Source organism: Scyliorhinus torazame, chromosome 3 (genome assembly GCF_047496885.1).
Source record: "Scyliorhinus torazame isolate Kashiwa2021f chromosome 3, sScyTor2.1, whole genome shotgun sequence".
NCBI lineage: Eukaryota > Metazoa > Chordata > Chondrichthyes > Carcharhiniformes > Scyliorhinidae > Scyliorhinus > Scyliorhinus torazame.
Genome location: NC_092709.1, coordinates 245,039,404 through 245,062,558, shown reverse-complemented (window position 1 = coordinate 245,062,558; position 23,155 = coordinate 245,039,404). Strand labels below are relative to the sequence as shown.

Here is a 23,155-nt window from a genome sequence, read left to right as displayed (position 1 = left end):
TATAATTTTCCATCTGTTAATGTTAATTGTTAGAACTTTTGCAGGCTCCGTACATGCGATTTGCTGAAATAAGCTCGCTTTGAATGTTTCTTCCCAGCAAGAGTCCCAGATCACATAATGCTATAAAAGTTCTTTGCAAAGCTTTGATATGATGAAACATAACATTCTCAAACAGTGTGTTAACACCATTAACATCATCAGCCCTGATATTGCTGCCAAAATAATAGCCTGTTTAATGGTCATCATTATAAATGTGTAAATCATCCCGCAACTCACGACGAGGAAGAGATAGCTGGTGATTTGTGAATTGCCGCACATTGTAGGATGGTTTGCGTCATTCAACTGAGAGCATCATAAGAACAGCACCACACTCTCAACCACACTGAGTTTGAAGAGGCTTCTGTGTTTTCACATCAATTTCCAATCAAACTCACCGGGGACGTTAGGGTAACAGTGCAGGTACCTCCTGAATGGGGATATTTATGTCCCTGCAATGCAAATTAATCTTTTTGGCCCAGAAAAGAACATTTCAAACTATGGAATAAAATTCCTGCCGGTAGCAAGGTGTTCAGAAATTTTTAACTTTAAAAATCTCGAGCATTTATATTATTTTTCCCACTCCCTTATTCAAACTTTATCTCTCTTTCTGTATTTGATTTGGCTTTCATTCACCCTATTTTTTTAAATCACATTTCTCCTGAATCCTTCTCAATCCTTCAATCGCATTAGTTCAGGAAATAGACTCTTGGTCCCATCATTCACTAACTATTATATTAACATGTTGTACTTCCGCAAACTTACAAGGCAACATTTTGAACTGAAGAGTGAGAGAAAAAGTCTACCTCACAGAGGAAGCCTTGCGATGCCCTATTCCAGCAAAGTCAGAGCTCTCCTCAGTATTGCACTCATGCGTCACCTAACCCTTTTGAACGAGAGCCAGAGGGGGACTTGAATCCGTGGCCAGAACTTTACACCCTCACCTCTGGCAAATTCTGAAGTGGGGGTGGGGAGGAAGAGAGAGAGCATTAAACTACACGGACAGGACCTGGTCACGATTTTATGCTGGGGAGAGCAGAGCCTCAGAATGGAAGACCATCCTTTCCCTACTGACGCCCCATAAGTGATCACCTAAGGGTGTTTTTAGGCTGGCAGGTGGATGCTAGATCAAGGGAGAAACCCAAACCTGAACAAATTTCAATCTCGGGCAGGAAGGGTGTGGGAGGATCTCCATCAGAAGCCCCCACTGAGGGCCAAGAGACGACTGACCCCACCCCCCCCTCCCCTGGCCTTACCTCCAACGTAATATCGAATACCCCCATTTTCCCCCTTGTGACCCCCTGACCTTCCCTGTGACTTTTTGGATGGCGGGGGCCAAGCCCTACCATCCTGAAAATTCCGGCCCATCATTTTCAAACTCAGAAGTGATAGTGCTACCCACTGTACCATCACTAAAAAGCAATAAAAAAGCCAGACTGCTGTGCCCCGGTCATTGGAAAGAAAGAACTAAAGCAAATGTGAGAATCAACGCACAGGAAATGCTGAATATTTGAAATAAAACCAGAAAACTTTGAGAATACACAGGAGGTCTATTAAATAATATGTTAAATAATCATAATGATTAAATAATAATAAAAAAATACACTGTGCTGAGTTTTTCTTACATTTTTCACCCAATTCTAAATGATTCTAGGATGGTCTGGAATGGAAGTTGTTCTTCTGGCTCCCTGATTATGGTCGCTTCCCGAAGAAACAGCAGACTTTGTAAGACAGGAGAAGAGTGTTAAACATTGAAATCAAGCAGAATCAATTGGGAGGCAATCAATTAAGTTCTGCCACCTAAAATAATAGCATTTCAGCTTGAAACGGCTTACACTGCCCAACAGCTAACTTAATCTGTTCCACTCCCTTCAGCCATCTAACATGACTCCCTACTTCCCAAAGCCTCACGCAGGTGGGAATACGCACAAGATGTCCACCTGAAAACCTTACAAACAAATTCACTGAGGTCAGCAGTAGATCCATCAAGCAGGCAAAATGTTTGTCCTTCCTCAGGTTCAGTGGCAAGGTTGCTACTGAAGGAAATGTGGGCCCTGCCTGTGAAAGTGTTTGACAGAACGTTTTTTCCATTTGGGGATGTGAGAGAGCTAGAAGAGATAGTATGCCATTCTCCATAAGTCACAGTCTGAATTGCTGCAATAGTGCAGTCAATTGAAATTTCCACCCTTCTGAACAAAGAAAAAAGTTCTACCTTAACTGGTAATGTTAAACATCCAATATGGAGATGGTCGAATGGCATGTTTTAATGCTGTAGACTCTGTAACTATGTATTCATGTAATTGTTCATTTGTTTAATTTTTCCCCTCCAATTTCTACAGCTTCATGGTGCAGTGTACGGGAATGGCATCTATCTTAGCCCATTGTCAAGTATTTCTTTTGGTTACTCAGGCAAGTATATTTTATCTCTAACCTAATTTGATGTTTTAAACCTGAACTCGTGTCCTAGGTCCAACCATCCTCAGCTGCTTCATTAATAACCTACCTTTCATCAGAAGGTCAGAAGTGCAGATGTTCGCTGATGACTGCACAATGTTCAGCAGCATTTGCGCTCCTCAGTCACAGAAACAATCCATGCCAAATGCAGCAAGACCTGGATAATGTTCAGGCTTGGGCTAACAAGTGACAAGCAACATTTGCGCCACATAAGTGTCAGGCAATGACTATCTCCAACAAGAGAAAATCTAACCATCGCCCCTTGACATTCAATGGCATTATCATTGCTGAATCCCCCACTATTAACATCCTGGAGGTTACCATTGACCAGAAACTCAATTGGACCAGTCGTATAAATGCTGTGACTATAAGAGTAGGTCAGAGGCTAGGAGTTCTGCAGCAAGTAACTCACCTCCTGACTCCCCAAAGTCTGCCCACCATCTACAAGGTGCAGGTCAACAATATGATGGAATACCCACCTCTTGCCTGGATGAGTGCAGCTCCGACAATACTCAAAATGGTCATCGCCATGCAGGACAAAGCAGCCGGCTCGACTGGTACCCCTTCCACAAACATTCAATCTGTCCACCACTGATGAACAGTGGGTGCTGTGTGTACCATCTACAACATTGTTTTTCAAACTTTTTTTCCCAGGACCTATTATTTCCAACCGGCCGACCTTTGCAAACCATGGCAACCAACCTTCGTGACAACATGCCACATTCACTTACCTTTAATGCAAAAGAAGAGCCTGCCTGGTTCTCATGGGGTGGAATTTACTGACCAACGTGCCGTGCGTTTTTCAGTGGCGGAGGCATCTGCTAGCAGTATGTAACGGTCCCGCCGTTGTCAATGGGATTTCCCGTTGACTGCACCCCTCATCATCGGCAAACCCGTGCGCTGGGGTAGCACTGGAAATTCCCGCCATCGTGAACAGTCGATAGATCACACCCATGATCTCACTACAATTAGGTTCAAAGGAGCAAAAGACAATGGACATATCAAATGCAGACTTCAGCCAGTTCCTTTGTGCCATCTTCATCTCTTTGAAAATAGAAAACCCAACCTCACACATGTAGGTCATTGTGAAGGGCAAAAGCAGCAAAATGCATATTTTACTCAGCACTGGATACTCCTGGGAGAATGCCGACAGCCTTGTGGGCTCTTGGTGTGTTTTTAATGTGGTATTATAGATCAGCTCGAGCAGCATAGTCTTTTCATTTGGAGTCAGCGCTAAGTTAATAACTGACTTTGAGGTCTCAACCTCAAAAGGAATTTTTCATCCACCACATTTCTTTCAAAATCTGAAACTTTCCCTCTCATTTTCTAGTACTTCCTTGCATATAACGCACATGGGCTTTTCATACTTATTTGCATTGGCACAATTGACAAAAGCATATCTCAAGAAATAATCTTTTTTTTCTGCTTTGTTTCCGAGTTAAGTTTTCTCTTTGTAGGCTGTTAACCAGAGTCCCTGGAGCTCTACACAGAGCTAGCACTAGCACTGCTCTGTCTGCCCTGGATTCGCCTGAGCAGCTCTCTCCATCAGATTCTGTTGTGAGACCCTGTCCACTAGATAAACTGCCTATTTGCGACTCCGACCATCTTTTACTTTGAGAAAACCCTTCGTTTTCATGGTTCACATGCCTTGCTTGCCAGCAGCTGGAAAATGGAAGCAACACTGCTCTGTGATTTGATGCCAAAAGCACGTACCTGAAGGGCGCATGACGTCAAATGTGTATGCTAGACATGTGACCTTCTCTCTGCTGCCGCTTCTGACCAGAAGACTTCACACAGCCTCATTTATTTTCATTTAAAATGGTGCCAACGGCTGCCATTCTCAATGTAAAAGCTGATGGTGGCCACTTGGGGCTTCTCCCACAATCGGGACCACTGTGGAAATTGCACGACCAATCACTTTGCGACCCTCCTGACACCCGCAGGTCACGACCTGCACATTGAAAAATCCTGATCGACAAGATGCACTGCAGGAACTCTCCAAGGCTCCTTAGGCAGCACCTTCCAAACTCAAGACCACGACCACCTAGAAGGACAAGAGCAGCAGATACCTGGGACCGCCACTATCTTGAAGTTCCCCTCCAACTTATCACCATACTGACTTGGAAGTATATTGTTGTTCCTTCACTGTCACTGGATCAAAATCCTGGAACTCCCTCCCTAACAGTGCTGTGGGTGTACCTACTCCACAGGGACTACAGCGGTACAAGAAGGCTTTTCTCAAGGGAAACTAGGGCTGGGCAATAAATGCTGGCCTAGGCAGTTTTGTCCACATCCCATAAATAAATAATAAAATCACCATTTGGCGGAATTTTCCATTATCTGCACAGAGTGCTGGCTGAGGCGTGAAAACTAGCATGCAACTCATAGACGGCAAAGTCGGAATTTTATCTCTAGATAATCCAACACTCTGCACAGAAAAGACGTGGAGGCATGACCCATGTCATCACACTGGTAGGGCAGGGACAGTAAAAATCAGCAGCGGGAATCCCAAAATCATGGACCCACTACATGTACCAGAGGAACCCCCTCCCCAATGGAGCTCCCTAGATTGTCTCCCCAGCACTTCCTCTGTGGGCAGTGCCAGGATGCTAGGGGGGCAGTGCTGGGGCAGCGTCAGGACAGTGCCACGGGGCAGTGCCAGGATACTGTCTCGGCATGTCCCTCTCCCACGGGGTCTATACTTACCTGTGCACCCCTGGCGACATCCTTTCATCTGGTTCACATTTTTGATATTTGTAAACTTCGCTGATGTGACATCACCAGCGGGATTCTTCATTCCTGAGTCTAAGTGTTAACGCCGGAGCAGGATTCATGGACCTCCACGACAGGAAAACTGGTGCCGCACCAGGACTGATTCAGCTACTGTTAAGGGGCTAGCACCGGCGCCACGTGGAACACAATTGATTCCAATGAGAAACGGTGCTGGATTCACCGGACCCGAAATTGACACTCAGGTGGCATAGGCACACTTCACTCCCCACACACGCTATCCCAGACAACAAGATGGCAGAGAGGAGGACGACCCAAGCTGGAAACCTTCCTAGACGCGGTAGAAGAGAATCGGTTGATCCTTACCCCTGCCCTGAGAGGAGGCTGCCAGCCGCGGCCATTCGGCACGCCTGGGCACAGGTGGCAGAGTCGGTGAGCGCCGTCAGCAACACTGTCCAAACCGACCAGCAGTGCCGAAAAAAACAACACAACCTCCTCAGGGCGGGTAGGGTGAGTAGGCAGCACTGTGCCCCTGGCTGTAACCCCCGTCCCACACACCCGGAACACTATTTCCCCCCCCCAAATACCTGGGAGGCATCCGAACCCACACCCTGCACCACATGCCGGCACCCATACAGGTTGCCCTGGCCGGGTGCCCTGGCCACTGAGGCCACCAGCTACCCACCCCCTGGGCTCCATGTGTCTTAACACTGTAATTTTCTGTTTCCCCCTACCCCCCAGGAGAAGGTCGCTCATAACTGCTGGGAGTGGAAGAAAACTGCAGGGAATCCACCGGACCTGCGGCCCCTCACTGTGGCAGAGCAGAGGGCCCTGGATGTGGTCGGTGGCCCAGAGGACAGGGAGATCGCCGGGGTTGAGGTCATCCGCGGACAAGAAAGTGACACTCTGCTGAGTTGCGGTTCCCCATGATACGTGTGTCAACCCCCCCCCCCCGCCCCCACACACACACACACACACCACCCAGGCCGGGAGAGGTAGGTGGGTAGCTAGAGTGTGAGGGTGGGTTGCAGTGTCCATGCCCCTGGCCAGTTCCCTCTTACCCCAGTCAGTGAACCTGGAGGTGATCAGAGCATCCCGTGCACGTTAACCCAGGCACATATGTCGTGCAGCCTCCCATGCCTGCCTGGGCCCCATGTCTTGCCCATCCGCCCCCTCATCCTCCTCATCGGACGAGGCCTGGCATTCATCCGCCTCACCCTTCTGCTGTGCGATGTTGTTGAGGAAGCAGCAGGCCGCCACGATGCGGGCGACCCTCTCAGCAACATACTGGAGGGCCACTCCAGAGTGGTTCAGGCACCTGAACAGCATCTTCAGGATGCCGAGACACTGCTCAATCATGCTCCTGGTTGCAGCATGTACGTAGTTGTAGCGAGTATTGGTGTCTCTCTGTGGCCTCCAGATAGGCATCATCAGCGATGACCGCATTGGATAACCCCTGCCGCCCAGGAGCCAAACCCCCCAACCGGGGGGGGGGGGGGGGGGGGGGGGGGAAGGGGGGGCATCTCGAACATGTCAGGAATCATTGAGTGTGCCAGGTTGAAGGCGTCATGCACACTGCCCGGGTATCGGGCACCGACATGCATGATGCACAGCTGATGGTCACATATCAGCTGCACATACACCGAGTGGAACGCCTTTCAGATTATGTAGAGCGGTCTGTCATCTGCAGGTGTTCAGGGGCATCACGGTGACGCAGTGGTTAACACTGCTGCCTCACAGCACCGAGGACCCGGGTTCGATCCCGGTTCCGGGTCACTGACCGTGTGGAGTTTTCACATTCTCCCTGTGTCTGTGTGGGTCTCACCCCCACAACCCAAAAAGATGTGCATGGGAGGTGAATTGGCCACTCTAAATTGCCCCTTCATTGATATTCTAAGTTTGTAAAAATGAAATCTGCCGTTGCTCATCGGAGGACACGCATCCCATCGATCAGCCCCTAGATCCAGGGCATGCCAGCGAACTCAGCTGTTCGGGCATCTTGGTGGGCTCAATCCACATTGAAATAGATGTATTGAACCGCCTGGGATATAGGGCCTCCGTGACAGCACAAATGCACCTAAGCATCGAGGTCTGTGAGATCCCGGACAGTTCCCCACTTGGCACCTGGGAGGGCCCTGTGGTGTAAAGATTCAGAGCGACCCAACGAGAGTCTTCTTTTCGTGTGTCGTGATATCTTGCACCAGGGTCACCTTTTCCTTTCACGGCGAATATGAGCAGAAAATCGCAGCTGTTATTTTCTACGCATGCTAATTTCCTTTTCTCATGGAATTTTCTTCAGTATTGTTTTGATTGATTGATTTATTGTCAATGTACCGCAGTACGGGAAAAGTATTTTTCTGCGGCCAAGGGGACGTACACAGTACGTACACAGTTTTTTTCAAAGCTCAGTGTTAAATGAAAGCTTATAGAAATGTAAGGAACCATAATGTATTGTTTGAGAGGGACTGTAACTCTCAACTGGTGCAATTGTAGACTATTTCTGGCTAAAAATCAAGGTCCTAAATATCCATGGGGTAGGAAGCTGCCCAATCGTAAGTGTTGGGATGCAGCCCCACCAAAATGGTCACCCAGGAAAGGTTGTTCATTTCTATATTAATGCTAAGGGGCTGTGGCACAATGGGTCCAATCTTGAGTGACTACAGTACACATAGGTTTAGAGAATCCAGCCCAATAGTAGAGTGGGGAAGGTGACAGAACCTCCTAGAAATAACAAGATGGTGTCCCAGCTCTGCCTTTTAGAAGGGAACCATATGAATTGTATTTTGAAATTCTAATCATCTTGTTGCATCTAGGCCTCAATCCTAACTTCTTTCTTTAAATGTGTCCTACAACTTACAATGAGGTATATGATACCATATACCTATATCAGTCACATGCCAGGACCTGCATGGGATGTACAGATTTGATATTTTGACCTAGAAATTTGGCAGTGTCCATTTTTGGCCTCCTCACCCGCAGAATGCTGACAGCCAACTTCCAAATGAGGAGGCAAGGAACCATGAATTTTGGGCCTCACACCTCTTTATCATGTAGAATTTGGCACAGTCAGAACTCACTCAGGTTCATGTGTCAATGTATAAATAAGTGATTGGGTAAGATCGTTGGGTCTGGAGGGGGAATAACTGAGCGTCAGTGTGAAGTCAGGTTAGCACAAGGAGGCTGATAAAGAACATCGTTGAGATCTGCAGTATTGTTGGTAATCCTTGGAGTGTGATCATGGGTGTGGTTGTTAATAGGGTGGGAATGAAGATTGGAGTGACATTGGTGGGGTTAGAGATGTAAGAAATGGCCAGGCGGTTGGGGCTGTGGCATACCAGAGTTTGGAGGGTGGGGGGTGGAGGGTGGGGGGGAGGGGTGCGGGCGGGGGGCGGGGGGGCGGGGAGAGAACCAAGAGGTAGAGTTAAGGAACAAGTGGCAGGATTCTCCCACCGGAGCTGAGTTATCATAGATTATCATAGAATTTACAGTGCAGAGTTGCATCCGAGTTTCGCTCACGCTGAGAGTGCAAATTGGGAAGCACATTTTGGACCGTGGAAGGAAACCGGAACACCCAGAGGAAACCCACATAGACACGGGGAGAACGTGCAGGCTCTGACCCAATCAGGGAATCGAACCCAAGTCCCTGGAGCTGTGAAGCAACAGTGTTACCCACTGTGCTACCGTGCCGCCCCACCATCCGCCTCCACACCAGAGCCTCCACCCTTATTTCCTCTTCACCTCACCCCCAAATATTGCACACCAACAGCAATCTTTGAGGTGGATGGAAGTTGTACTTGAAGGAGAAGAAATTTAAACAGAAGGCCGTATCTGGGGCGGGATTCCCCGGTCACCGACACCAAAATTGCGTTTGCCAATTGGCTGGAGAATCCCTGTTCACGCCCGAATTGGGGGCGGCACCGCTTTTGTGATGCTCCGCCCCCTCCAAAGCACCGCACGCCGTACCGACGGCCTCAGGACATTGCCTGAGGCCCACCCCCGATGCTCCGACCCGACCAGTCGAGTTCCCGACGGTGTCAGTCACATGTGGTCTCATCTGCCGGGAACTCAGTGTGGCGGCTGCGGCCTCAGTCCATGTGCCGCCACAGTCGGGGGAGGGCTGATCTGCTGTAAGGGGGGACTTTGCCAGGGGCTGGGGGCACTGTTGGAGGTGATCAGGGACACTCAAGCCGACCAAAGGGGGGGCACGGGTCCGCGAGCGGCAGGCACCATGTAACACGGCGAGGCTGCTGCAGGCCGCCACACGTGCATCTGCACGGCCACGGACCTGGCAATTCTCCGGGCCGTATCAGCAGTTAGAGCCGGGTGCTCTACACTGCCTTGATGCTAGCCCCCAGTCATACGGAGAATCTGTGGCCATTTTTTCTGTCGTAAAATGCCACCGTTCCCAAGCCGGCATGGGGACATAGCTTCAAAATCGGAGAATCCAGCCCCTGGTTTTGAGGCATTCAAGTGGACTTCCACCTTAGCTACAGTGAGAGCGTACTGTGTAAGTTCTCAGAATCACACAGCTTTACCTTACATTATTTGTCGAGTTTGAACCATTAGCTTGATCTTGAAAACATTTGTGGAAATAATTTTCTATTAATTGGGATTGAAAACATAAATTAGCAATGAAATAATTAGTTGCTTGGTGGTACAGAGCTTCAGTGTTGCTGAAAAAAGAGAGATGTCAAATCTTTCTGTCTTGCACTCGTCAAGACAGAATCACAAGGATACCAAATTTCAAAGGAAACAACAGTGTATAATACATTAATTAGAAAAGTGTGCTGATTGGTTAGCAATTGGACTTTGATTGAAAAAAAAAAATCGCTTATTGTCACAAGTAGACTTCAAAATGAAGTTACTGTGAAAAGCCCCTTGTCATCACATTCCGGCACCTGTTCGGGGAGGCTGTTACGGGAATTGACCTGTGCTGCTGGCCTGCTTTGGTCTGCTTTCAAAGCCAGCGATTTAGCCCAGTGTGCTAAACAGCCCCTAGATAGAGGCATTGCCATTGAAAATGCACCATAGAACAGTTCTTCCCCAAAGCTTTTGCTTGAATTCAAACCAGGCAAGTTGACTCTGATTGCTTCAGGCATTGCCATGGGTATCAGGGAACAGTTGTCCCCCAAGTATTTGAAAAAGGTGCAGTTCTGTTTGCAAAGGACATGTCCCTGCGTATCAATATATGTCATTTCGAGAATGCGTACACGAGCCACCTTGCAGGCATGACTGATAATCTTGAATTGGTTGTTAGTGTAATTCTTAGCACAATTGGCCTTGATTCGTAAGTGTTCCAATCACACAATCTCATCTAATGTTGGACCTATGCCCTGAGTTTTGCAAGCACTGGCTTGTTGAGTATTCATTTTCAGAACAAATGGTCATTTGCAAAACCTTTCCATTGTTATAAAATCCACCCAATAGTATAAACAAGACAAAAAAGGGAAAATGGCTCAAGTACTAGAATAGTTTCATCCTGAAAGTACCACTCTTATTATAAATATGTCATTAAAACTGGTTTGTACATAAATCGCATGCTACAATCTTCTTAAAACAGTGACAGAGAGATTGATTAAAGGCTCTGTTTAACATAGAGGCACTGTGATGTTAACCATGTTCTTGTTTATGATGTTTATCCTCTAGGGATGAATAAAAAGCAGCAGAAGGTGGCAGCCAAGGATGAACAGCCTTCAAACAATAAAGCAGCCACTTTACAGGTACAGGGATGATGGTGGGGTGATTCACATGTTGCACTATCCACACATAGTGTTCACCATACGTTAAGTAATATATATATATAAAGTTCCACTCAGTGGCAACTTTCTTAATTTGGTCAGTTGGGTCTTGAAACCAATCATAGAATGGTGACAACACAGAGGAGGCAATTCAGCCCATTCTGTGTTAGCACTCTGCATAAGCAACTCAGCTAGTTCCAGCCTCTCATCCCTTTCCTGTAATGCAAAAAAACATTCTCTTCAAATGCTTGTCCTATTCTGTTTTGAAAGCCAGAATTGCATCTGCCTCCAGCAGAACATTCCAAATCTTAACTATCAGCTGCATAAAAAGGTTTCTTCTCATGTCACTGTTGTTTTTTATCCATTCACCTCTGGTTCTTAGTCCATCCGACAGTGGGAATGGTTAGTTTCTCTCTACTCTCTCTGGACCCCTCATTATTTTGAACACGTCTACTGAATCTCCTTTCGACTTTCTCTTCTCTAAAGTGGACAACCTCCGCTTCTCCAAACTGTACAGGGAACTGAAATTTCATCCTTGCTAACTCTTCCGAATCGCTCTGATGCCTTCACATCCTTCTTCAAGTGCGCTTCCCAAATTTAGACAGAACACTCCCGGTGAGGCTGGACCTGTGTGTTGTAATGGTTCATCATGCATGCTTTAGTACGCCTCTGTTTATAAAGGCCAGGATCCCACTTGCCTTTAAAACAACTTTTTTTTCAGCTTACCCACCCTACTATCTTCAGTGATTTTTGCACATATACCAATGGCTCTTTCTGTCCCTGCACACTCTTTGGATTTGTACACTTTATTTTATGTTACTGCTCCTCATTCTTCCTACTAAAATGTATCACTTCACACTTTGCTGTTTTAAATCTCATCTCTACATGTCCACCCATTTCACCAGCCTTTCCATACCCTCTTGAAGTCTATCCTTGCCCTCCCCACAGTTCACAAGACTTCCAAGTTTTGTGTCAAGTGCAGATTTTAAAATTGTGTCCTGCAAAGCCAGGTGTAGGTCCTGAATTTCGATCTGAAAAGCAGTGTTTCCTGGACTGACCCCTAATTTTTGCCTTCTCAAAAACTACCATCATGGTTAAGAGTTTCTGCACCAGACCACTAGATCTGTTTGCTCAAATTGGAGCATTTAATTGGAAAAAATGAATTGGGTACTCTAAATTATTTTTTTTTTAAAAGAAGAATTTGTAAAGCACCAAGTAATTTAAGGAAGAGCACCAGCCCATGGTAGAGGCAGCGTAAAGTTAGTCAGCCAACAGCAGTACTCGACACACTGGGACCTGCCTGGCCCATATAGCAAAATTACATGCCTGCCTGGTGTTGCTAATTTTGCCTTAGTTCAATTGCTCTATTTTATTACCTTTACTCTCGAGTCGCCAGGTATCTTTATGATACCGCCACGTGGTTCAAGTCCGAGTAATGATCAATAATCCAATACACCGATTAGTAAGGTTTAAATCAAAGCACATTTATTATACACAGTAATCGCTACTCATGCACAAATTCTACGTCTAAGCTACTTCTACAACTAACAGGGACAAATGGCCTTTCGTTCGGGTTCTGAGCCTGCGGGATTCGAAGTTGGTACGGATTGGTAGCTAGGAGCGCCTATCTCGTAGCGAGCGTTGAATTAAGACTTACGATTTCGATCTTCACTGCTCCGGTCACGGTCAATGTCGGTTCGTTGTTGCTGGGTGACCCGGGCAGGAAGAACAGCGTGAAGAGAGCGAAGAGGTGGAGAAGAAGAGAGCGATTTGAACTTGGGGCTCAATTCTTATAGTCCCCAGGGGCTTCCCGCCTTTCGGGGCAGATCCTGTACCTGGTCCCAAGTGATTGGACTTTGTCCCAATCGCTTGGTTTGATTTTCTCCAATGCTGGAGCGGTTCCCTGATCGATGGGCGGTCTTGAGGTGCTCGTTCACCTCCTTTTGTGTAGGCTCCTGCTGGCGCCGAAGAGTCTGGTTTTGCTTTGTGTGTCTAAATGTTGCTTATTGTTCCCGGGGATTGCTCATTAGTATGCAGATGGCTGTTTTGTTATGCTGATGGTTGCTGGTATCGATCTTGTCTGGCCTTTCCAGAGGTAAATACACAGCCAACCTGCAGCTGCTCGTTTGTGTCCTGTTGGCTGACTTTCCCATCAGCCTTTGCCGTTCACCATTTTGAATCGGGAGATGGCCATTTTAAGTGGCTACACTGGCCCATGTAGCAAAAAGACCCGACCCCAGGAGCGCCCAGGGTGGGAACAGACCACAGGACCCAGCCCAACCTGCCTCAGGAAGCCCCGGCCCACGACCCAGGACCCCAGGAATGGCGGAGACACTGCGCAAGGTCTCGAATGCGCCGCAGAACGCCGAGACCCGACCGGATCGCAAACATGCTCCCCCGGCAACCGTTCTACCTCAACCAGCGCCGGGACCTTGCCAGACGCGACCCCAGAAACCTAACCAGCGACCTGGTCCCCACCCGCATCCTGGACCCTGCCAGACGCAACCACCGACCTTCCACAAGGTCAGACTTCGCCCATCAGATTCCAGGACCATGCAGCCGCCGACCGAGGAAGTGAGGGAAACATGGCGGTCTGCAGGGGAGATTGAAGCAATGCTGCTTCAAGACCCCTCTCCCCAGCATACTCTTGGCAAACGTCCAAGCGATCGAAAACAAGCTGGATGAACTTAACGTCAGACTTACCTCTCAGAGGGAAGTAAGAGACTGCTGTGTGCTCTGTTTCACAGAGACATGGCTCACCTCCGCCTCACCGGATTGTGCCATACAACCTGAATGCTTCTCAATTCACCGGGCAGACCGCACGGCATCATCAGGCAAAGCGAAGGGTGGAGGGGTGTGCCTCCTCATCAACTCCTCCTGGTGCTTGGATGTGGTGACCCTGGCGACCTACTGCTTTCCAGACCTGGAATACCTGACCGTGAAGTGCCGCCCATACTATCTTCCACGTGAGTTCACTTCCGCCATTATCACAGCGGTCTACATCCCACCTCAGGCAGAAGTGAAGAAGGCGCTCGACGAACTGTACACAGTTATAAACAACTAAGAAACAGAACACTCGGAGGCCTTGTTCATCGTGGGCGGGGACTTTAACAAGGCCAACCTCAAAAGTGTACTGCCAAAATTCCACCAGCACATCTCCTGTCCTACCAGGGGTGACAACACTCTTGACCACTGCTACTCAAAAATCAAGGGCGCCTACCGTTCCATCCCCCAACCGCACTTTGGGAAATCAGACCATAAGAAGGTGCTCCTTCTCCCGGCATACAAGCAGGAACTTAAGCGGGAGAATTTGGCTAAGAAGGTCATGCAGTGCTGGTCCGAGGAAACAGAAGAGCTCCTACGTGACAGCTTGGAGACAGTGGACTGGTCCATATTTAAGAACTCAGCGACCAACTTAAATGAGTATGCCACCACCGTCACAGACTTCATCAGCAAATGTGTGGACGACTGCGTGCCAAAGAAAGCAGTACGTATGTACCCCAACTGGAAACCATGGCTCAATCGCGAGATTGACTCCCTACTGAAGGACTTGTCTGAGGCGTTCAAGTCAGACGACCCTGACCTATACAAGAAATCCAGGTACGACCTCCGCAAAGCCATCCGAGATGCCAAGAGAGAATATCAAACGAAGCTAGAGTCACAGACAGACCCTCCGCGGTTGTGGCAAGGCCTAAACAACATAATGGGCTACAAAGTTAAGACGAGCATTATCTCCAACAGCAGCGCACACCTCCCCGATGAACTCAATGCGATCTGTGCTCGGTCTGAGCAGGAAACCAACAATCTGCTGTCGAGTGCCCCAGCAGCCCATAACACACCCATACCCACCATCACAGCTTCCGAGGTCAGATCGGCCTTCCTGAAAGTGAACCCTCGGAAGGCGGCGGGCTCGGACGGGATCCCTGGTCGTGCACTCGGAGCCTGCGCGGACCAGCTGGCAGATGTGTTCGCAGACATCTTTAACCTGTCCCTACTCCACTCTGAGGTCCCCACCTGCTTCAAGAAGACCACCATCTTTCCGGTGCCAAAGAAGAACCAGGCAACGTGCCTCAATGACTACCGTCCGGTGGCCTTGACTTCAGTCGTAATGAAGTGCTTCGAGAGGTTAGTCATGAAGCGCATCACCTCCATACTCCCAGAACGCCTTGATCCACTGCAATTCGCATACCGCCTCAACCGGTCCACACCAGACGCCATTTCCCTCGCCCTACACTCATCTCGAGAGCATGTCGACAACAAGGACTCCTCCATCAGACTCCTATTTATTGACTACAGCTCCGCCTTCAACACCATAATCCCAGCCAAGCTCATATCAAAGCTCCAAAACCTACGACTTGGCTCCCCACTCTGCAACTGGATCCTCGATTTTCTGACCAACAGACCACAATCAGTAAGAATGAACACCAACACCTCCTCCACAATAGTCCTCAACACCGGGGCCCCGCAAGGCTGCGTACTTAGCCCACTACTCTACTCCCTGTACACACACGACTGCGTGGCAAAACTTGGTTCCAACTCCATCTACAACAAGTTTGCTGACAATACGACCAAAGTGGGTCAGATCTTGAATCACGACGAGTCAGAATACAGGAGGGAGATAGAGAACCTAGTGGAGTGGTGCAGCGACAACAATCCCTCCCTCAATGCCAGCAAAACTAAAGAGCTTGTCATTGACTTCAGGAAGTAAAGTACTGTACACACCCCTGTCAGCATCAATGGGCCGAGGTGGAGATGGTTAGAAGTTTCAAATTACTACGGGTACATAATCTCCAGAAATCTGTCCTGGTCCACCCACATCGGCGCTACCACCAAGAAAGCACAACAGCGCCTATACTCCCTCAGGAAAATAAGGAAATTTGGCATGTCCACATTAACTCTTACCAACGTTTACAGATGCACTATAGAAAGCATCTTATCTGGCTGCATCACAGCCTGGTATAGCAACTGCTCAGCCCAGGACTGCAAGAAACTGGAGAGTCGTGAACACCGCCCACTCCATCACACGAACCTGCCTCCCATCCATTGACTCCATCTACACCTCCTGCTGCCTGGGGACAGTGGGCAGCATAATCAAAGACCCCTCCCACCTGGCTTACTCACTCTTCCAACTTCTTCTATCAGGCAGGAGATACAGAAGTCTGAGGACACGCGCGAACGGACTGAAAAACAGCTTCTTCTCCACTGTTACCAGACTCCTAAATGACCCTCATATGGACTGACCTCATTAACACTACACCACTGTATGCTTCACTCGATGCCGGTGTTATGTAGTTACATTGTGTTTCTTTTATTTCCTTTTCTTTTCATGTACTTAATGATCTGTTGAGCTGCTCGTAGAAAAATACTTTTCACTGTACCTCAGTGATGCTCGATCAATAACTCCAGAAGCGAGATTGGAGACAATTGAAGGCTTTATTACGCTAGATGTTTCCCCAGTAGCGCAGGTACAGAAGGCAGCTGCTGGGGAGACACGGGCTCTTATACTCCGCCTTACTGGACGGAACCAGCAGGCAGGCTTAACCAATGAAAACAGTACCTCCTACACCAATGGTCTTACAGCATTACAGGGTACCGTAATACCTCTATTACTGACTACCACATTCAACCCCTGTTTAAAAAGAGTCCGGCGGGGGTGGTGGCCTCGCATTACACAGTGGTAGAGGTTAAGGTTATGGAGGTACCCGGTATACATCAGTACAGTGGTTTTGCCTCGTTACATCGCAACTATTTACAAAATTTATTTACAATTCAGAATGAAGCAATTAGTCGATCGGGTGCCCTGGTTGTCCTCTGCGATTGTCGTAGCTTCGGTGGTGATGCAGGCGCCGGCTCAGGCGTCTGTGGCTCCGGGAGCGTGGCTTCGGCTTCTTTGGCAGCTTCATCACCCCTAGACGGGACCAGTGGGAGGACCGATCCACCTGGGAAGTGGGCGGCTGTGGGGTGCGCCGGTGAGAGGGAAGGTGGTATTGGTGGTGGGGATGTGTGTGGGGATCCAGCGGGCGGCAGGTCCCACAGGGAGACTGTATCCTGTCGGCCGTCGGGGTATGCCACGTAGGCGAACTGAGGGTTAGCGTGGAGGAGATGGACCTTCTCGATCAATGGGTCCAACTTGTGCTCCCGCATGTGTTTGTGGAGCAGGATGGGTCCAGGAGTTGCCAGCCAGGTTGGCAGCGAGGTCCCGGAGGAGGACTTCCTAGGGAAGACAAGGGGACGTTCGTGAGGTGTTTGGTTGGTCATGGTACACAGCAGTGACCGGATGGAGTGGAGGGCATCCGGGAGGACCTCCTGCCAGCGGGAGACTGGGAGATTCTTTGACCGCAGGGCCAGTAGGACGGTCTTCCAGACCATTCCATTCTCCCTCTCTACCTGTCCGTTTCCCCGGGGGTTATAACTGGTCGTCCTGCTCGAGGCAATGCCCTTGCTGAGCAGGAATTGACGCAGTTCGTCACTCATAAAGGAGGACCCCTATCGCTGTGTATGTAGGCGGTGAAACCAAACAGCGTGAATATACTGTGGAGGGCTTTTATGACGGTGGCTGCGGTCATGTCTGGGCAGGGAATGGCAAATGGGAACCAGGAGTACTCATCAATCACGTTCAGGAAGTATGTGTTGTGGTCGGTGGAGGGGAGGGGCCCTTTGAAGTCCACATTGAGGTGTTCAAAGGGACGGGAAGCCTTTATCAGGTGCGCTTTCTCTGGCCTGTAGAAGTGCGGCTTGCACTCCGCGCAGATTTGGCAGTTCCTGGTGGCTGTCCTGACCTCCTCGATGGAGTAGGGCAGGTTGTGGGTGTGGTAGTATGTATTGGGGGTCATGTGGGACTGGAAGCCCTAATGTCATTGGCTGACAGATCCCGGGTCCTGGTTGGCCGTTGACCTCAAGCTCCGCCCTGAAGGCGGAGTATAAGAAGCCGGAGTCTTCCCCCGCAGGCCAGTTTACTATCGAGCTGCGGGGGAACAGACACGCTTAATAAAGCCTCATCGACTTCACTCTATTCGTCTCACGGAGTCTTTGTGCGCTACAGTGGGTCTTGATGAAGTGGAAGAAGCGAGTAACCCCCGGGTGGCAGATGTCCTCGTGGAGGGCTCGGAGGCGGTCCACTTGTGCGTTGGCACATGTGCCGCGGGATAGGGCATCAGGAGGCTCTTTTAGCTTCCCGGGACAATACAAGATCTCATAGCTGTAGGTGGAGAGTTCGATCCTCCATCGTAAGATCTTGTCATTCTTTATCTTGCCCCGCTGTGCATTATCGAACATGAAGGCCGCCGACCGTTGGTCAGTGAGGAGAGTGAATCTCCTGCCGGCCAGGTAATGCCTCCAATGTCGCACAGCTTCTACTAGGCCCTGGGCCTCCTTTTCAACTGAGGAATGGCGGATTTCTGAAGCGTGGAGGGTGTGTGAGAAGAAAGCCACGGGCCTGCCCGCTTGGTTGAGGGTGGCCGCCAGAGCTACGTCAGACGCGTCGCTCTTGACCTGGAAGGAGAGGGACTCGTCGATGGCGTGCATCGTGGCCTTTGCAATGTCTGCTTTGATGCGGCTGAAGGCCTGGCGGGCTTCTATCGACAGGGGGAAAAAACGTGTTTTGGATTAGCGGGCGGGCCTTGTCCGCGTAGTTGGGGACCCACTGGGCATAATAAGAGAAAAACCCTAGGCAGCGTTTCTGGGCCTTGGAGCAGTGAGGGAGGGGGAACTCCATAAGGGGGCGCATGCGTTCAGGGTCTGGGCCTATAACTCCATCATGTACTACATAGCCGAGGATGGCTAGACGGTCAGTGCTGAACACGCATTTATCCTTGTTATATGTAAGATTAAGGATTTTTGCGATATGGAGGAATTTTCGGAGGTTGGTGTTGTGGTCCTGCTGGTCGTGGCCGCAGATGGTGACATTATCGAGATACAGAAACATGGCGCGCAAACCGTACCGGTCAACCTTTTGGCCCGTCTCTCGTTGGCAGACCGAGACTCCATTAGTGACACCGAAGGGAACCCTTAGGAAGTGGTAGAGCCGCCCATCTGCTTCGAATGCAGTGTATTTGCGGTTGCTAGGGCGGAAGGGGAGCTGGTGGTAGGCGGACTTTAGATCCACCATGGTAAAGACCTTGTATTGTGTGATCCTGTTGACCAGATCAGATATGCGGGGGGGAGGGTACGCGTCAAGCTGCGTATACCTGTTGATGGTCTGGCTATAATCGATGACCATCCTATGCTTCCCCCGGTCTTTACAACCACTACTTGAGCTCTCCAGGGACTGTTGCTAGCCTCAATGACAACTTCCCTCAGTAATCGCTGGACCTCCGACCTAATAAAGGTCCGGTCTTGGGCACTGGACGTCTGCTCCTGGTGGCGATGGGTTTGCAATCCGGAGTGAGGTTCGCAAACAGGAAAGGCGGATCGACCTTGAGGGTCACGAGGCTGCAGACAGTGAGGGGGGTATAGGGCCGCCGAATTTAAAGGTTAAGCTTTGGAGGTTGCATTGAATATCTAACCCTAGGAGTGTGGCAGCGCAGAGGTGGGGAAGCACGTAGAGCCAGTAATTTTTAAACTCCCTTCCCTGGACCGTGAGGTTCGCTAGGCAGAACCCTTTGATCTCCACTGAATGAGACCCGGAGCCCAAGGAGATTTTTTGGTTAACTGGGTGAACGGGGAGAGAACAGCGCCTTATTGTGTAGGGGTGTATGCAGCTCTCCGTGCTCCCAGAGTCGATCAGACAGGATGTTTCATGCCCATTGATGAGCTGGGTCGTCGTCGAGAGTGTTCGGGGCCGAGACTGGTCCAGGGTCACTGAGGCTAGTTGTGGCACAAATTGGATGTTCTCCTCGGGCGGTATGTGGTCATCCGAGTCGGGGTCCTGAGAGACCAGCCAAGATGGCGGCGCCCACTGGTCGCACATGGCTGGGGCTGCACAAGATGGCGGTGCCCATCCATCACATGTGGTGTCCGAGACAAGATGGTGGCGCCCGGAGGCCACACGTGGCCCTGAAGGAGGAAGATGGCGTTGCCCACTGGCTGCACGTGGCCCGTGGAGAGGGTTGGGGTGGCGGTCTCGATTCGCCTCCGGAGACCGCAGCGACCGTCCGGGCGTGGCGTACCGCCATGAAGTGGCCCTTTTTGCCGCATCCTTTGCAGAGGGATGAGCGGGACGGACAAGGCTGTCGGGGGTGTTTGGCTTGCCCGCAAAAATAGCAGCGGGGCCCTCCGGGGTTGCCTGGCAGTCTCGCAGCACAAGCTTGTGGGGGGGATGGGGGATGCATCGGAGTCAGTCGCGGGAGGGGGTTCCACGCTGCCCAAGGGGCTGCCGCGCGGTCGGGGGCGTACGCGCGGGCGTTTCGGGAGGCCACATCCAGAGAGCTAGCAAGGGCCCGTGCCTCCTCGAGGCCTAGTGTCTCTTTCTCCAGTAATCGCTGGCGGATTTGGGAAGACAGTATACCTGCAACAAATGCGTCCCGGATCAAAAGTTCTGTGTGGTCGCTGGCCGAAACTTGTGGGCAGTTACAGTTCCTCCCCAACACCAGGTGCGCACGGTAGAACTGCTCCAGTGATTCCCTAGGGATTTGTCGCCTCGTCACTAGTAGATATCGGGCGTAGACCTGGTTTACAGAGCGAATATAGTGTCCCTTCAGCAGATTCATTGCGGCCTCGAAATCGTCCGCGTCCTCGATGAGAGTGTAGATCTCTGGGCTCACCCTCGAGTACAGAACTTGCATTTTCTGGTCCTCCATGGGTGTAGATGTGGCCGTCCTGAGATATCCATTGAAACATGCCAGCCAGTGCTTGAAGGTTGCTGCTGAGTTTGCCGTGTTGGGGCTGAGTTGCAGACACTCCGGCTTGATTCGGAGCTGCATTGTTTAAAATCTAGTGTAATAAATTGATGCTCGATCAATAGCTCCAGAAGCGAGATTGGAGACAATTGAAGGCTTTATTACACGAGATGTTTCCCCCAGCAGCGCAGGTACAGAAGGTAGCTGCTGGGGAGACACGGGCTCTTGTACTCCGCCTTACTGGGCGGAACCAGCAGGCAGGCTTAACCAATGAAAACAGTACCTCCTACACCAATGGTCTTACAGCATTACAGGGTACTTACTGTAATACCTCTAATGCTCGGTACCACACTCGGTACACGTGACAATAAACAAATCCACTCCAATCCAAAATTACTAGACTGTTACAAGGGATCGACTCCATTAACATCTCCCAATGACAGGGGAATCCTCTTGGCGCTAACTTGAATCCGAAGAGATCCAATTTTCACCCTGCCATCCTAGTAGCTTATTTGTGTCACCACTGCAGAAATAGAGGGTGAAAGTTTCCATGTTCCCGCCGGCCAGGCACGATGGCAGGTGCGGCTGGGAATCCAAAATACGGTTTCACACCAGCATGAATTTCCTGTGGGATCTTCCAATGGTGCCTGCCATGGCGGATCAGGAACACCGTTGGTAGCTGGCATGAAACCAATTTATATCTCACTAATCATAGAATAGAATTTATAGTGCAGAAGGAGGCCATTTGGCCCATCGAGTCTGCACCGGCCCATGGAAGATTACCCTATCCCCGTAACCCAGTAACCCCATCTCACCTTTTTGGACACTTAGGGCAATTTAGCATGGCCAATCCACCTAACCTGCGCATCTTTAGACTGTGGGAGGAAACCGGAGCACCCGGAGGAAACCCACGCAGACATGGGGAGAACCTGCAGACTCCACACAGACAGCGACCCAAGCCGGGAATCAAAGCTCTGTGAAGCAACAGTGTTAACCCCTGTGCTACCGTGCCGTCCTAGTGAAGTTAATGCCGTGATGTTAATGGGATGCAGATGGAGGCCCGATCATAATTTTTCCACCAATCCTGATTCTCCATCACACCAGCAGGAGAACGCACCAGTCCAGAACATGTCTGTAACACTGTGACATGCAGAACTCGGAACTCACCTGGACAATGCCCGGGGCTGCCTCCCGAGGTCAGGATGGAGGCCGCCAGCAACCCTGGCACCAGCACACCACAGCAGTGGTTTGGGGGGGGGGCATCTACAAGGGGACTTTCTTGATTCATTGTCATCAAGGGGGTCCAACCTCCTGCCTCAGGATGTCACTGGAGGACCATAGTCTTTTTCAGGAGGTCCACCTTCTTTCTTCAATGGTGGGTCAGTGAAGTTGGATGCCTTTTCAATATAGCACCCAGCTATGGTGGCAGGACCCGGGCCATAATGTCCGCCCCGGAATATGGTTCAAATCTCCAGGCTGAATAAGGAATGAGGTCGGGGTAGAAGATAAGGTGTGATTTTGCGTCACCCTCAGAGCGGGAAACACCCCACCTCCCTGCTATGGAACTTAGTCCCAAAGGGATTAGCCCAGAGAATGAGGAAATTCAAGCCTGGCAGGTATGCAAAATATGGGGAGTGGATTGACGGTGCAATCTACAGCCTTCCTGAGTTTCTTTTCTGTTGAAGTTAATTTAAGTCAAAATTAAGAATGATATAAAAGTGGCTGTTCTACACGATTACACAATTAAAATATCTTAGATTTTAGGTATTCCTAAATTCCTATCTCGGGATAATTTAGACTTTGCATGTTGCCTTCTCACAAATTAGAAAATGAGCGGAGCAGGAGACAGACTTTTTGTTTGTATACCAAGGCGCTATCCATTATTTTGCTAATCACAGCACGACTGTGCAGCCTGCATAATAGCATTGTTTCCATTTACGCTCACTCCAGGTGTGCTGCAGTCAGGCATTCTAACCTCCTCACAACACTGCCCGTTGGCTTTATTGCCACCTTCTCTTCCCCCTTCCCCATCAGCACGGCTCTTGAGCTTTGCTTTCTCTCTTTCTCTCTCTGTCTTCTCACCATGGTCCTGGACACCCAGCTCCTGCTGTTCTGATTTTTTTCTTTTTGAAATATTTTAATTGAGGTATTTTCGATTTTTTACAGAGTTTACAAAAGGACCATACATTGTCATATCATAGTAGGAATAAACCGCCCCTCCTCCCCCTTAACTATTGAGGTGTATCATTGGCATCTTGTTTTGTCATGCGTATTTACAGGATTTGTCATGTGAGAGTACCTTTAAGAAATGGGTGTTTATAAATGGGTGTGTATATAAATATCTGTAGTGAGAGTACCTTTAAGAAATGAGTTTTTATTACTGCAGTGATGTCAGAGAGTGGGGGGAGCTTGGCTGTCTGT

At 49.6% G+C, this 23,155-nt stretch overlaps 1 protein-coding gene across 1 annotated transcript in view; it reads left to right on the top strand.

Moving 5' to 3' along the window:
• Positions 1-23,155, top strand: part of parp8 (poly (ADP-ribose) polymerase family, member 8) — a 629,329-nt gene that overhangs the window by 577,288 nt on the left and 28,886 nt on the right. The window contains exons 22-23 of the mRNA XM_072497074.1: positions 2,376-2,445; positions 10,867-10,940. Coding sequence (XP_072353175.1) covers positions 2,376-2,445; positions 10,867-10,940 — 144 coding nt within the window. The remainder of the gene's footprint in view (positions 1-2,375; positions 2,446-10,866; positions 10,941-23,155) is intronic.